Raw genomic sequence first — 14,328 nt, 5'->3', positions numbered from 1 at the left:
CATCGCCATGCTGGCTTGTGGTGGACATTTTTGCTGCGGACATACAAAATGAGAGGACAATAATATTACCAGAAACATAAAACGAGCGAGCCCTGAATGACCACAACTGGTCTGTAACTCAGAGAGTGTACAAATGGAACCAGATGTACACTCTCAGAGTTAAGAGGGTCCTTGCTAATAAAACATTTGAGAACCACTACTACTTGTCAGACTCCTAATATGCCATAGTGTCGTAGTAAATAAGTGTCATACATATTCTGAAGAAAACCTGAAGACTTGGTAACTGGTAATGACTTGGTAATTATGTCTTATGATCAAAATAAGAATGTTATTATAATGGTGTAAAAAAGAAAATCAAAGATTGGCCATGGACAAGACCAAGTCTTCGTCACGGACACATTTGTCCATGTACAGACATATTGATGACCCCTTGTAGGGAGACCCCCTCCAACAACCACACTTATGTTTGTCAGTGTATTAACATATGACCATATCATTTGTTAAAATAAATAAAACAAAGTAACACCATTATTTTGGAAACACTAACTATGGCATGGTAGTTTTGACTTTCAAATAATTTTTTAATTTCTTATTTTTCTGAGGTTGATTAGAGCAAATCTCCTAGTTTATTGTATTTTCATGAATTTATCATGGGTTTTCTGAAAATGTGACAAATGTCAAAAATATACATACAGCAATGCTAATATGAAATGTGACCAAATCAGCTTGGTAAAAAATATGATTATTTTGGGGGTCGCGGCCTGAAAAGGTTGAGAACCACTGTCCTATAGAGCCACTGTTCTAAGCGTGTGTTATTTTTTCCCCCCACAGGACCAGTATGTGTTCTTGAACCAGTGTGCGATGGACATCATCCGGTCCAGGACTGGAACCAACGTGGACCTCATCTACCAGAACACCGCTGCGCTCACCATCTATGAGAACTTCGAGCCCAGGAGAAGCTGAGGCCAAAAAAAAAAAAAAAAAAAGAAATCATGAGATTCTTATTTATTTTTGTACTTTCCACCGCTAACAACACTTTTTTTGCTGAATTCATCTGGATCTGAGCCTTTCGTTTTCTAATATTTATTTGTGGAAAAGAAATGTTGAACATTTTGACAAAGGAGGGAACCGTAATATATGAAGGTAATAATAACCACGGGCATACAGGATATCCTGGGACCAAACATTAGTTTAGATTTTCGTATCACATTTTTTTGTTTGTTTTCCACTTGCTTACTAGATAATAATTCATTGAAGATACACGGATTTGCTCAGGTCGTATTTAGCGTACTGTATGTTGGATGCTGTTGTATTTTATAAGAGACCTTTTTTTGTATGAATACCCCCCCCCCCCCCCCCCCCCCCCCCGATTATAATGTTTTGCACAACAGGTTTGCTGGAAAGGGAACAGAAGTACTACCTATTGAGAGCTTGTGACCCCTCCAAACTACCTAGAGGGTGCACTTTGTTAATTATTATTAATGTTCATTTTCTGTGATTCAGGTCAAAGCTGAAAAAGATGCTTCTGGTCTTTTTTTCTGAGGCCTTTTGTGAATAGGGTTTCAATGCAGTAAATAATTAAATACATGTACATGTACATGTACATTTTTACCACTGGCGTTACCATTAGTGAAGAAAGGTTCTTCTCTATGCACTGTTCTGGCTAATGCACTGGATGCATCCATGTTATATGCCTTCCATTTTATTTATTTTTCTCTCTTTGTTTGTTTGTTTTTAGCCTACTTATTTTTACTGTTTTGTAGATGTGCTCATCGTCACCGGTTTAAGTATTATTCGGTTATGAAAGATAGAAAAATTATGCAGAATTGTTTGTTGAACTGGTTTGAGAGTTTACCGATGCATGCACAGCACACACACAGTAACATCCTTAACACTGGTTTGATTCATAAACACTGGTTATTAGGGTTGGGAAATCTTTTTAACGATTCCAGTCGACCCTTAGAAGTCTAACTCTGAGAGTGTCTCAGTGTTTTGGTGGTCCTTGAAATTAAAAGGTTTGAGAACCACTTGTATTGTAATTGTATGGCAGAAGTGAAGTCCACATGCCAGCTCTGACAGTGCGATTAAAAACCGTCTCAGGAAAGCGGTTCCAAATGTGATGGAAACTATACTCGAGTCCTTTGCTTCCTGCGGTTCCAGAGCCCAACCCTACTGATTATGTATGTCCATGTTCGTATCCTGCTGCACACCTCATCTATCTACAGGCATAGACATCAAAGGGGGCTTGAGCCCCTGAACCTTTACCCGCCTGTAAAAAACTGCCCTCTCCAGACCATGAATGCAGCATTTACTATAGGGTGGAAGAAATGCAAATGCCGCCTTTCCATGCCGTACCTGAAGGCAGCATTCAGGAGAATTGCCTTTTTCCGAACTCTCCTGAACTTGAACGCAGCAATTTGCCTTGATATAATTTGTTCTCTGTCTAGAAATCCATGAGGTGCGCCGCATTCAGTAGCTAAAGAGTGGGGGGGTCGCGCAAGCTCTCAACTGCGACGTGTTGTGAGCTTTTAGCTCCGTTTCGAGCTTGCAGATCTGCTACTTTTGATACTTTTTGTGTGACGCTGTATGGTCAAGTAGACCAGGTCCAGGGCGTTAATTTATGAAAACACACAAACAGTTAGAATATGGAGTTAAGAGGTTTCTGCCCGACTATCTGCAACTATTTGTCTTTCTGGCACTCAAAACCTTTACATAAGTACAGTACTCAAGTAAATGTACTTACAGCATACTGCCCACCACAGATACATTCCCATTCCTATGTTTGGACTGCTGGAAGAGCACACTTTATTTTTAGCTTCTAAAGGACAAGTTTTTCCATGAGGCGGGTACTGTTTATTTTTTTAATGGTCAATACTTGTATGAGTGTACTGTACTGTACTGTAGCTTTTACAAATCTTTGTATCATAATGTACATTGTTTCAGTGAGATACACACACACACACACACACACACACACACACACACACACACACACACACACACACACACACACACACACACACACATATATATATATATAGATCTATAATTTTCTGAAAACTTTTCAAAGCACTTTTTTCACAAGAAAATATTCACTGTTGTAGGAGTGTTGCGATGCTTTGTGAGATGCTTGCTGGTACAACGCAGAAAAAAGGAAAAGCCGCAATGATTTTTACCGTTTGCAATATGTCAAAAGAAATGGAATTAAAGATGTTTTGCTTTTTTCCCCCACATTTGCCTTTATGAGGTTGTATCTTTGTGTTGATAGAGAGAATAGAGTGTTTGTGTGCGTGCGTGCATGGTATATTTATCACAATCAAGATGTTTTGATGCACGTAACGCTAAATTGCAACATTAACCCAGCAATCTTCTGTTGCAAGATAATTTACAAATTTGCACCGTTAAAAAATAATCATGTGGTCTGCGTGACAGCCATTGTATGTTATGGCAGCTCTCCAGCCGGCTGTAGCTGCTATCTTCATCACATGAATAGTTTCCATCTGCAATGGAGGAATTATAAGCACAGACAAAATACAAGAATAGGTTGCACATAGCAGGGGGGTGTTGAGGTTGGCACACCTCTGCATTATTCAGTAACAACTTAGGCTGTTACTGGCAGCTATAAGTGCATGCACCCTCATGGGATCAGTGATGGAAAAGGTACTCACATTTTACTGCAATAAAGGTATCAATACTGCAATGTAGAAATACTATGTTACAACTAGAATCCGGAATTCAAAATGTACTTGAGTAAAAGCACAAGTACAAGTATTGGTACCAGTAAGACTCCCTAATCGGGAGATAAGCGACCGCCAGGTTGCAGCGTGATTTTAGTGCAGAATGTGTAGGAGTAGTGTCCAAAAATGTGTTTGAAAAAATCGGCCTGATGGTGGCGCTATATGGGACAGATCCATATTGATGACATGAGTGTAGACATACTGTGTACCGATTTGCGTTTTGGGCAAAAGTGTGACGTGTGACAGACTGACAGACAGACAGCTGGTCGAGGTTTTGATAGTAAATGCGACCTGACGGTCGCAATCAAAATATAGGCTACTTGGGGGGCGCCTGCTGCCTTAGTGCCGGTCCAGACGTCTACCACATATAGACTCTGTGCGCCTGCAGCGAGTCGTGAGTTTGAATCCTGCTCCCAATGACCTTTGCTGCATGTCTCTCCCCATCTCTCTCTCCCATCTATCTTCACTGATCAGAAAAAGCCCCCCAGAAACTGCATCCCCAGGCTCAGGGCCTCTCCACATACACACCCATTGTAACTTCAAACTCCATTTTAACCATGATAGATTCATTGAAAACACCCATTATTTGTTCTGGTTACTCATACTACCCTCCTAATACGTGAGCAGGCCGTGTTTTCTCTATAACCTTTTTAATTTATTTTGAATCTATCATGGTTAAAATGGAGTTTGAAGTTACAATGGGTGTATGTGGAGAGGCCCTGAGCCTGGGGGGCAGATAACATTTACATCAAATATCTAAATATTGAATGAAGAAAATTAAAAACTGTTCAGGGTGGTCATAAAAGCCTGATTAGATGATAAAGTGACCAAAGGTTTTTTTGAAAGTGGAATATACCTTTAAGTTGGCTACCAAAAGTAAAAAATCAAACCTCGGTTCGAAGTGGAGCTGTGTGTGTGTGTGTGTGTGTGTGTGTGTGTGTGTGTGTGTGTGTGTGTGGGGCCGCGCATGCGCAGATCCTGTTCAAACTCAACGGGACAGTTCTCACTTGACGGTGAGTTCTCACTTGACGGTGAGTTCTCACTTGACGGTGAGGACACACATTGCTGCCTATAGGGAGCTCTGTTCCACACAGCTCCAAAAATGAGGCCTACCCATTATGCAGAAAGTCAAAGTTTTCAAATTTACAATATTTGCCTCTGAGATATAGTGGAGTAGTAGAAGTAAAAGTATTGACATTTTAAAATAGGCCAGTAAATAAAAAAATAAAATGTGTACTTAAGTATGTACTTGAGTAAATGTACTTATAGTAGTAGTTACTTTACACCACTGCACCACTGCATTATTCCCAACAACATTAGACTGTTACTGGCAGCTATAAGTGCACCCTCTCATGGCATGAATAATTAATGGATGCCATTTCTTCTTCTCGTTCCAGAAGGGGAAAAAAAAACACTTATGCTTTACTTACTTATAGGCCTACAGCCAAGCATCGTCAAACCTTCTAATTTTACTTTACTTTACTTATAGGCCTAACTGCCAAGCATCATTAAACCTTCTAATTTTAGAACGTACAGGTTGGTTGGCTGAACCATCTGGGATTTCTGTATATACTGTACTGAAGAAGCCAAGGCAGTTATTTTCACGCCGCAAGAAGTTATTTCCAATTTAATACTTTGAAGATCTGAAAATGCTATACTCAGGGCCCAGGGGTCATTGCCATGTTGGCTTGTGGTGGACATCTTTTTTTATGTGGGTCCTTGCAAATAAAATATTTGAGAACCACTAGTACTAATGGACTCATAATGTGCCATAGTGTCATAGTAAATCAGTGTCATAAATATTCTGAAGACCTGGAGACTTAACATTCAGTATAAGAATATTACAATGGTGTGTTAAACAGAAAATCTCAAATTTGCCACGGACAAGGCCTAGTCTTTTCCACAGACACATTTGTCCATTTATGGACATATTAATGACCCCTGGCTATACTTCATTTTAATGTTGTTATACAGTAGGTCAAGGATACAATTATAACACCAGAGGCAGCATCACAGATCACGTCCATCCCAGATTTGTCTAAAAAAGAAGGGTCAAAAGCGGTCTCCTGCTATGCCGCTAAAATGTGGAATGCCCTACCGAAGGCCTTAAACAGTGGCGTCAGCTCAGAAAAAGCTAAGGTATGGCAACATGACTGGTGTCTTGCACGCACAAGACACCAGTCATGTTGCCATACCTTAGCAACAACAGGGATGATACATTTATTTTAAGAAGTACATTTTATTTTTTCCCCCGTTTCTACGGTTTCTTGGGCTGGATATGGCAGCCTGGAATGGTTGTTCAAGTGCAGCTAAACTTGGCATGTTAGTAAACGTGCCACAATTAACAATATGCAATGCACCTGTGCAGCTGACCTGCGGAACCTGGGAATATACCATTTTGTCAAGATGGGGAGAATACAAGTGTGGAGAATATAATTATAATACCTCGTTAAAGTGAGCATTTTGTTAAATTATGCATTTGTAGTTATTTTACTGTCATTTAACAACATAATAACCAGCACAGATAGACAAGGAGACATTCAAGTAATTTTTATTTCCCCCCTGGACCCACGGTATAGGCAGCTGCATACCCCTGCCATACCCAATTGACACCCCTGGCCTTAAAGGAGTGTAATAAACCTTCCTTTAAAACAGCACGGAAAAGCCACTTAGAGGCGGCCACAGGGGGGCGCTGTAAACCCTGTAGTAGTAGTTTGTTTGAATCATTGATTGAAGAATTTATTAGAAGGTTGCGTAAGAAAAAGTACAGTTTCATGACAGCACAAATCACTGGTACAAGGTCAAGTAAAAGGAGATCCTAGTAAGCTTGTCGGCTTATTTACACAGGAACCACTTTATGTACCTCATATAAACACCTCCATACGATACAGCCCAGTATGGACATAACCAAGGACGTGCAGAGAATGTTAGAGAGGCATTTTGGTGAAAATATCGAAAACAGCAGAACTCCAAGCTCACAACGCGACGCACTGCGACGCGTTGTGAGCTTGGAGGTCGGCTATTTTCGGTGCTTGATACCACACCGAACTGCATCATCAAGTGAATACTGGAGTCTGGAGATTTAAGTTCAGGAGAGTAAAACTAAGAAAAGGCAATTCTCTTGAATGCTGCCTTCAGGTATGGCATGGAAAGGAGGGCATTTGCATTTCTTTCACCATAGTAAAAACTGCATTCATGGTCTGGAGAGAGGGCACTTTTTACAGATGGATAAAAGGGCAGGGGCTCAAGCCCCCTCTGGTGTCTAGTGTGCACGTGCCTGGACATAACAGTCATGAGCAACAGCAACACGTTGGCCAGAGGGGGCGCTGTAAACCCTGTAGTAGTAGTTTGTTTGATTCATTTGATTGAAGAATTTATTAGAAGGTTGCATAAGAAAAAAGTACAGTTTTTGACAGCACAAATCACTGGTACAAGCACAAGGTCAAGTAAAAGGAGATCCTAGTAAGCTTACCGCTTACGCTTATCTCATTCCATACAGCCCAGTATGGACATAACAGTCATGAGCAAACAGCAACAGGGGGCGCTGTAAACCCTCTAGTAGTAATACAGCTCAGCGTGTGGACCTAACAGTCATGAACACAGCAGCAACAGCAGCATTTCAATCCACTGTAGAGATGACGGAACTTCTCTGATTCCTCCCAGCCGAGGAGCCAGCATTCTGTCTGCCACACTCACACCCTCAGTGTCTTGTCTGTGTGTCTGCCCACTTCATTCACATGTAAAACCCGTACTGGAGGAGGTAGCAGGGGTGGAGAAGAATAAGAAGATAGAGAAATGTCTCTGCTGCGCTGAAAAGAAGAAAGGCAAGAGGAAGAGCTCTCTCTCTCTCCAAACAACTGCTGCATGCCCTGCCTTCACCACACAGTAAGTTTACCTCTATTATAAATAGGGATGTTTATTTCACGAGTTAAACACAAAGAAAGACATACATTCCAGGCTGGAGGAGGAGATTATCGCTCCCACGCGGCTTTTTTCCCCCTCTCCCTTTGTGTACTGTTATAGTTCACGCTGAATGTTGTACGTGTGCCCTTTCTTTTTCTTTCAGAGGTGTCAATTGGGTATGGCAAGCTATGGCAGCTGCCATACCTTGGCTACAGGAGGGAAATGACAAAATGCACTATAATCGTGCCTGTTGCTAAGGTACGGCAACATGACTGGTGTCTTGCACGCGCGCGCGTGCAAGACACCAGTCATGTTGCCATACCTTAGCTTTTTGCTGAACTGACGCCACTGTTTTTCTTTTCTTTCACGCTCTCTAGCCAGCCGGTAGGGCTATGATAGTAGTAGTAGTAGTAGTTGTAGCGAGGCTAACGCTAATAACTAGGGCTGACACTTTAACGTGATTTCTCTTATTCTTTTCTTTGGCGTCCACCCCTGCAACATCCATGCACGCACGCGTACACATGCGCACGCGCACACACGTTATTAATATGGTGACTTGATGAATATAAAGCTTTTAAATGAGTAGTTCACCCCCCAAAAAACATTTCCTATCGATTATTCACCCATATGGGAGACTTGAGTTCAATTCAAATATAATTAGTTTTTGTCTCATTCCTAAGACAATTCATTTATAGTAAATTTACCCTCATTGATTCCAGATGGGAACACAAATAAGTCGTTTTTGGGGGTGAATGCCTTTACGTTGGGTGGGAACTGGAGTGGACGCCCTTGTCTGCTGTCTGTCTGTCTGTCTGTCAGCTGTCTGTCTGTCGCCGTTCTGGTAGAGACACTTCATGTGTTGTGTTGTCATTATGTTTTGTATCACCATTATAGTGGCTATACTGTTACACCGCAGTAATAACAACCTGTGTGACAGATCGTGTGGTTTCTGGATTGTCTGGAGACCAATTGTAGTCCTTTTGGCTCGGCAGATGTTGTTTCAGGAAGTGGGGGGCGGAGCTCCCTTTGTCATTCATGCTGCATAATGTTCTTTCAATAAACTATCTTTACATATCCATCCAATTGTTTCTGGAATCTTACTTGTATGAAACAGTAAAAACATGCACTCAGTTAAACACAGTTAGAATGATTAAAATAAAAATAACAATAATTATAATGTGGGAATTGAACAGCCTCAGTAGTGAACTAAATGGATCCTTGTTACAATGCTTTACCTGTCACGCTACCAACCCTTGATTCCCTCATCTGGAAAGATGTATTTCAATGTGGTGTGAACGTTGGAAACAAGTTAACATGACACACCATGATTTTCTAGATCAACTGGTGTCAGTGGTGTCCTGTTGTTTTCTAACAGATCTAAGCGCTCTGTTCAACTGATCATTTAATAGCTGTAGAAACAAGTCAATGATGTTGGTATAATCACACCAGGCAACGCAAACTCTTGTGTGCAGTCTGACAAATACATAGGCCTAATAGCCTATCAATCTTTTCATTACACATATTGAGCAAATTGGACTTGTTCATTTCTCAGAGCATAAAACAGCACCATCTGCTGTTGGTTTTATGTTTAGCAATTTACACCAATTCAAATGGTGGTGATGGATCCACTGTGTATTACTGCAGTACAAATATCTTACATAATGTTATTATTTATGCATATATGTATCAAATAAATATCGAGCCCATTAACCTGGACTCTAGACACCTCTGCGCATTAATGCTATTTTTTAACCAGCCAATTAGGCCTACTTATGACACATAATGTATGTATAGCCTTTGTAATGAAAAGATTGATAGGCTATTATGTATTTGTCAGACTTCACACAAGAGTTTGCGTTGCCTGGTGTGATTATACCAACATCATTGACTTGTTTCTACAGCTATTAAATGATCAGTTGAACAGAGCGCTTAGATCTGTTAGAAAACAACAGGACACCACTGACACCAGTTGATCTAGAAAATCATGGTGTGTCATGTTAACTTGTTTCCAACGTTCACACCACATTGAAATACATCTTTCCAGATGAGGGAATCAAGGGTTGGTAGCGTGACAGGTAAAGCATTGTAACAAGGATCCATTTAGTTCACTACTGAGGCGGTTCAATTCCCACATTATTATTATAATTATTGTTATTTTTATTTTAATCATTCTAACTGTGTTTTTGGAGTGCATGTTTTTACTGTTTCATACAAGTAAGATTCCAGAAACAATTGGATGGATATGTAAAGATAGTTTATTGAAAGAACATTATGCAGCATGAATGACAAAGGGAGCTCCGCCCCCCACTTCCTGAAACAACATCTGCCGAGCCAAAAGGACTACAATTGGTCTCCAGACAATCCAGAAACCACACGATCTGTCACACCTGTGTCTAATATTAGCTATAGTCAGCTAAAACCAGGAGGATGGGGATGCCACATGCTTTGCCTTTGACTGTCTGTCACTTGTTTGCTTGGCAACCATTATCCATTAGCCCGATGCGCATGTGTGTGTGTGTGCGTGTGTGTGTGTGTGTGCGTGCGTGCGTGTGTGTGTGTGTGTGTGTGTGTGTGTGTGTGTGTGTGTGTGTGTTGCTCTTTTAATGGATGATATATTTATTCATCTTGTCGCCTGGGTTGTAGCCTACAGTACACAGTCAGTACAGTATAGTTGGTTTATGATTATGAATGTGATGATTAATAATCTCACGAGGATCATGGGAATGCATCGGGCAATGTGACACACAAGTCAGAAATAAGCCTGCGTAGATGAGATAGAAGGCCATTAATAGTCCATATGCAGTCAGGCTATAACCTATAGCATGGGTCTTCAACGTTTTCAGGCCAAGGACCCCTTAGCTGAGAGGGAGATAAAGCAGGGACCCCCAGTCCGCCACTACATATCTATACTATAATTTTGCGAATGTCTGAGTGAGTGAGTGAGTGTCTGTCTGTCTGTCTGTCTGTCTGTCTGTCTGTCTGAGTGAGTGAGTGAGTGTCTGTCTGTCTGTCTGTCTGAAACAGCGTTTCTCCTCAGTGGCTGGAGCAATTGATCTGAAATCGCATCACCATTAGCAGATGAACACACCTGACATAACTGTGAAGCCCGTTTGTCACTTTCCACAAATCGTATGCTGTATTTTCGCATTTTTATGTGTATCTATATCTATTTAGCCTACAGTACCTTTTGTGACCACACATGTTAAGGGAGGGGCGCTGTTGTTCAGGCCATGCACAATCACACACAAACCCACACACACACACACACTGGCACATTCTGGCCCTGTTACAGATGTTGTCCAAAAATCATGCAGATCGGTACACAGTATCTCTAGCTGTTAAATGGAACGGGTATTTCTTACATTGATGCTCCTACATATTAGCATGCAAGCACCAGTTAAAGTTACTTTCCATCCCTCATATACTGTGTGCACAGTGCACATCCCATAACCCACACACTGCACATCATTTCGGAGCTCATATCTTTGAACGGGTAAGGGCTAGTTGTATAAAATTGTGTCGCAGATTTTCATCGATATGTAATGTGTTTTTTCAGACATTTAACCACTTAAATTGTCGATACTTAGTTAATTCGACCAATTTGACCTTTCGCTCTCTACGCCAAACCTGTTTTCCGAAAATAGCCAATCTACAAGCTCACACCGCCTCGCAGTGCGAGGTGTTGTGAGCTTGTAGATCTGCTATTTTTGGCTAAAGTTTTCAGAATATGAATACTAGGGTTCAAGTAGTTCATATAAAACGGGAGAAGAAAATGACCTATAGCATGGTAATTATTAAAAAGCTCTATACCGGAGTCAAAGGTAGCAGTCTCAACAGTGTAGTTACATTACAACACACAGTATGGTAGGTGGGCACCTCAGTGTTCCATTTGGATTTTTATCCCCCAAAATCCACTTGGAATTTGGAAACTGTTTTTAAAGTATACATGATTAGAACATGCTCAAACATTTTTTACAATTGCTAAATTGCTACACAACCAGTGTGTATCCAGTCATTTTGGGGCATAAACAAGTTGAAGGATAAAATTAAGTCTGATACTGTGCATGTTCACATCATGTATACATAAAGACCATTTGACTTTTTTACATGGAGGACGGTTCCCAGATGTCCCTAGATGTGTGTTCACCACTTGAACCCCACCATCCCTAATCTGGGGGGGGGGGGGGGGGGGGGGGGGGGAACCACACTCGGCAAAAATAGCAGATCTACAAGCAGCTTGTGTAGTAGATTGGCTATTTTTGGCGAAGTCCAAGTACTGTAACTTAGGTCTGTTTTACTAAGACTAGACCAGTGATTCTTTACGTTGGGTCATTGGGGGAGGGGGGTGTCCTCAGAAAAAGTAGTTAATGTAGCATTATTTTAACCACTTTATTCATGTTGTCTATTCAAAAATCTACAAGCTCGCAGCACGGCATCTGCTATTTTGAAAAAGCAGATGTAAAAAACATGAATATCCTCTTCTGGGGGTCCCTGCAAAAACCTTTTCCTTGACACGATAAAGTCTGAGAAACACTGGACTAGTGGTTAGTTCACTGCAGGAGTGGAGTGGCACTGACTTCATGAAGCAACACACCCGGTCTCGCCCCAACACGATGAAATGGCACCGATTGACGCACCGCCATTGCATGAGAGTTAGACCTAGCCTTCCTGGGTGACTGACTGTCTATTTCAGGGGTGGGCATCTTTGATGATGGAGAGGGCCAGTATATTTCCACACTCACTCCAGAGGGCCACATTGCATATCGTCGTTGTTGGAAACCTTGTATGTCCAAAACCGTTAGTTTTGTGTTTATCATTTGAAAAGTGATTGAAACTAGTGAAAACAGCTGATCTACAAGCACACAACGCCTCGCGTGCGACGGCCTTGTATGATGAAGCAGGGCTTTACTTTGCCAAAAAACTTACAAATCTGAAACTTGGAGATACAAGGTTTCTGCCCGACAGCGACGATATACTGTCTGGCAGAAACCTTATCTCCGTATTTTACTTTTTTTTTTTTCTTTTTGGCAAATTGATGGTCTACTTCGTCACAAAAGTAGCAAAAATAGCAGATAAGCGCAAAACACATCACGTTGTGACGTGTTTTGAGCTTGTAGATCTACCATTTAATTCTTTTTGTAATCTTGAATAATTTCTTGCTATTGTTGAATTGAAACTGAAAACTTAAATACAAATACAATTCAAAGGAGCTTTATTGGCATGAGAAAACATATGTTTACATTGCCAAAGCAAGTGTCACAAATAAAATAAAAACAGTTGAAAATGGGGAACATATATACAGTTGGAGGGGGTACAACATTGTGTAAACAGAGCTATGTTGCATTATGACTTTTATATATATACAGGGTATAAAGTTTTGGAAGAAATAGCAGCATTATTTCTTCTCAAAATGCATTTAAAGATAGCAGCTCTGTTTCATACTGTATGTGCAGTAGGTCTAGATGTCAATCCATGGTTTGTAGTCCTTTAGGGTGGTTGTGTTTCTAGCCTTCTTTTGTCGCAATACATTGGACATAAAAAAGACAAATTGTAATACTAGTCATTAAGCTACTAATATAGACTAAGTAATTAAAGCGGGTCTTGTTTGCATGCTTGGAGTTGTGCCAGCTGAAATCAATAATATATCAGTATTCCAATATTATTCTGCAGGCCGCATTAAGTGAAGGTGGGGGCCGTATATATGTGGTCCCCGGGCCGCCAGTTGCCCATGTATGGTCTATATGGAGGTGGCAGACAAGACAGTTCAATGTCAAATCCACACAGTGCCGGGCCAAGCAGGGCCCCTTCTCTGCTGCAACGTGATAATCCCTAATGTTGATGTTGTGGAAGCCACAGCTGTAACCTTTCCCTCCATGTGTTCATAGTCAACACGTGACGGTTGACAACAAGCCTTTGAGGTGCACACACCTCTCTCATCTACTGTAGAAGATGTACACAGAAGACAATGCTTGCCCTGTTGTTTATTTTGGCGGTCAATTTTGTGTGTAAGAAATGTGATAAACTTTAACCAGGCAGCGTCCATAATTCTGAATCTGGTGGGGAACATTAACCAACAATAGCCGATCTACAAGCTTGTTGTTTATTTTTGGTGAAGAGATTGATTGATTGAATACTTTACTCGACAGAAATGTAAACGGCATGTGGTTCTATTTGGTGTAGACGTAGAGAAAAGTACAGAGACAGCTTGGGTCCACTTTCCACTTCTAGCTCTATAAGTGGTTAATAGTCAAATTATATCCTACTGTACAGTATGTTGATTACGCCATGCAGGTTTGACTTGTTCCATTTGGACCGTCCAGAGATGAATCCGCTCACTTCCAGAGAGAGATGGAAATAAATGAGATTTAATGTAGTTACTACAGTAATGTAGTACTTTCCGAGATGGCTTGGAACAAACACTTTAGTTAATTGTTACGGTATTACAGAAACGTGCAGCGAGGTGGCAATTTAAAAAAAAAAAAAAATCTAGAGAGAAGGTACAGTGAGTACACGCAGTAAAATTCTCAGTGTTCATTATCCATTTGTAGCTCTCTCTGAGAGGGTACAACAAATCGTCTGTCGGGTGGAAACCTCATGCGTCCATAACTGTTACTTTTGATTGATTGATTGTTTGATTGATTGATTGACATTTTTATTAGACAAAAATGTAGAACAGTACAAGTATAGT

General features: G+C 40.8%; 2 protein-coding genes across 2 annotated transcripts in view; both read left to right on the top strand.

Annotated features, from left to right (window-relative positions):
• Positions 1-3,196, top strand: part of LOC308293804 (receptor-type tyrosine-protein phosphatase beta) — a 74,635-nt gene extending 71,439 nt beyond the window's left edge. Inside the window, exon 43 of the mRNA XM_080736439.1 lies at positions 832-3,196. Within this exon, the coding sequence (XP_080592565.1) occupies positions 832-963 (132 nt within the window). The 3' untranslated portion in view covers positions 964-3,196. The remainder of the gene's footprint in view (positions 1-831) is intronic.
• A 4,279-nt stretch (positions 3,197-7,475) lies between these two features.
• The window catches only part of osbpl5 (oxysterol binding protein-like 5), a 147,933-nt gene continuing 141,080 nt past the window's right edge, over positions 7,476-14,328 (top strand). The window contains exon 1 of the mRNA XM_080737698.1: positions 7,476-7,622. The gene's annotated coding sequence lies outside the window, so the exon portion shown is untranslated. The remainder of the gene's footprint in view (positions 7,623-14,328) is intronic.

Source organism: Nannobrachium achirus (genome assembly GCF_963921795.1).
Source record: "Nannobrachium achirus genome assembly, chromosome: 11".
In the NCBI taxonomy this organism is placed as follows: domain Eukaryota; kingdom Metazoa; phylum Chordata; class Actinopteri; order Myctophiformes; family Myctophidae; genus Nannobrachium; species Nannobrachium achirus.
This window is presented reverse-complemented; position numbering and strand designations above follow the sequence as displayed.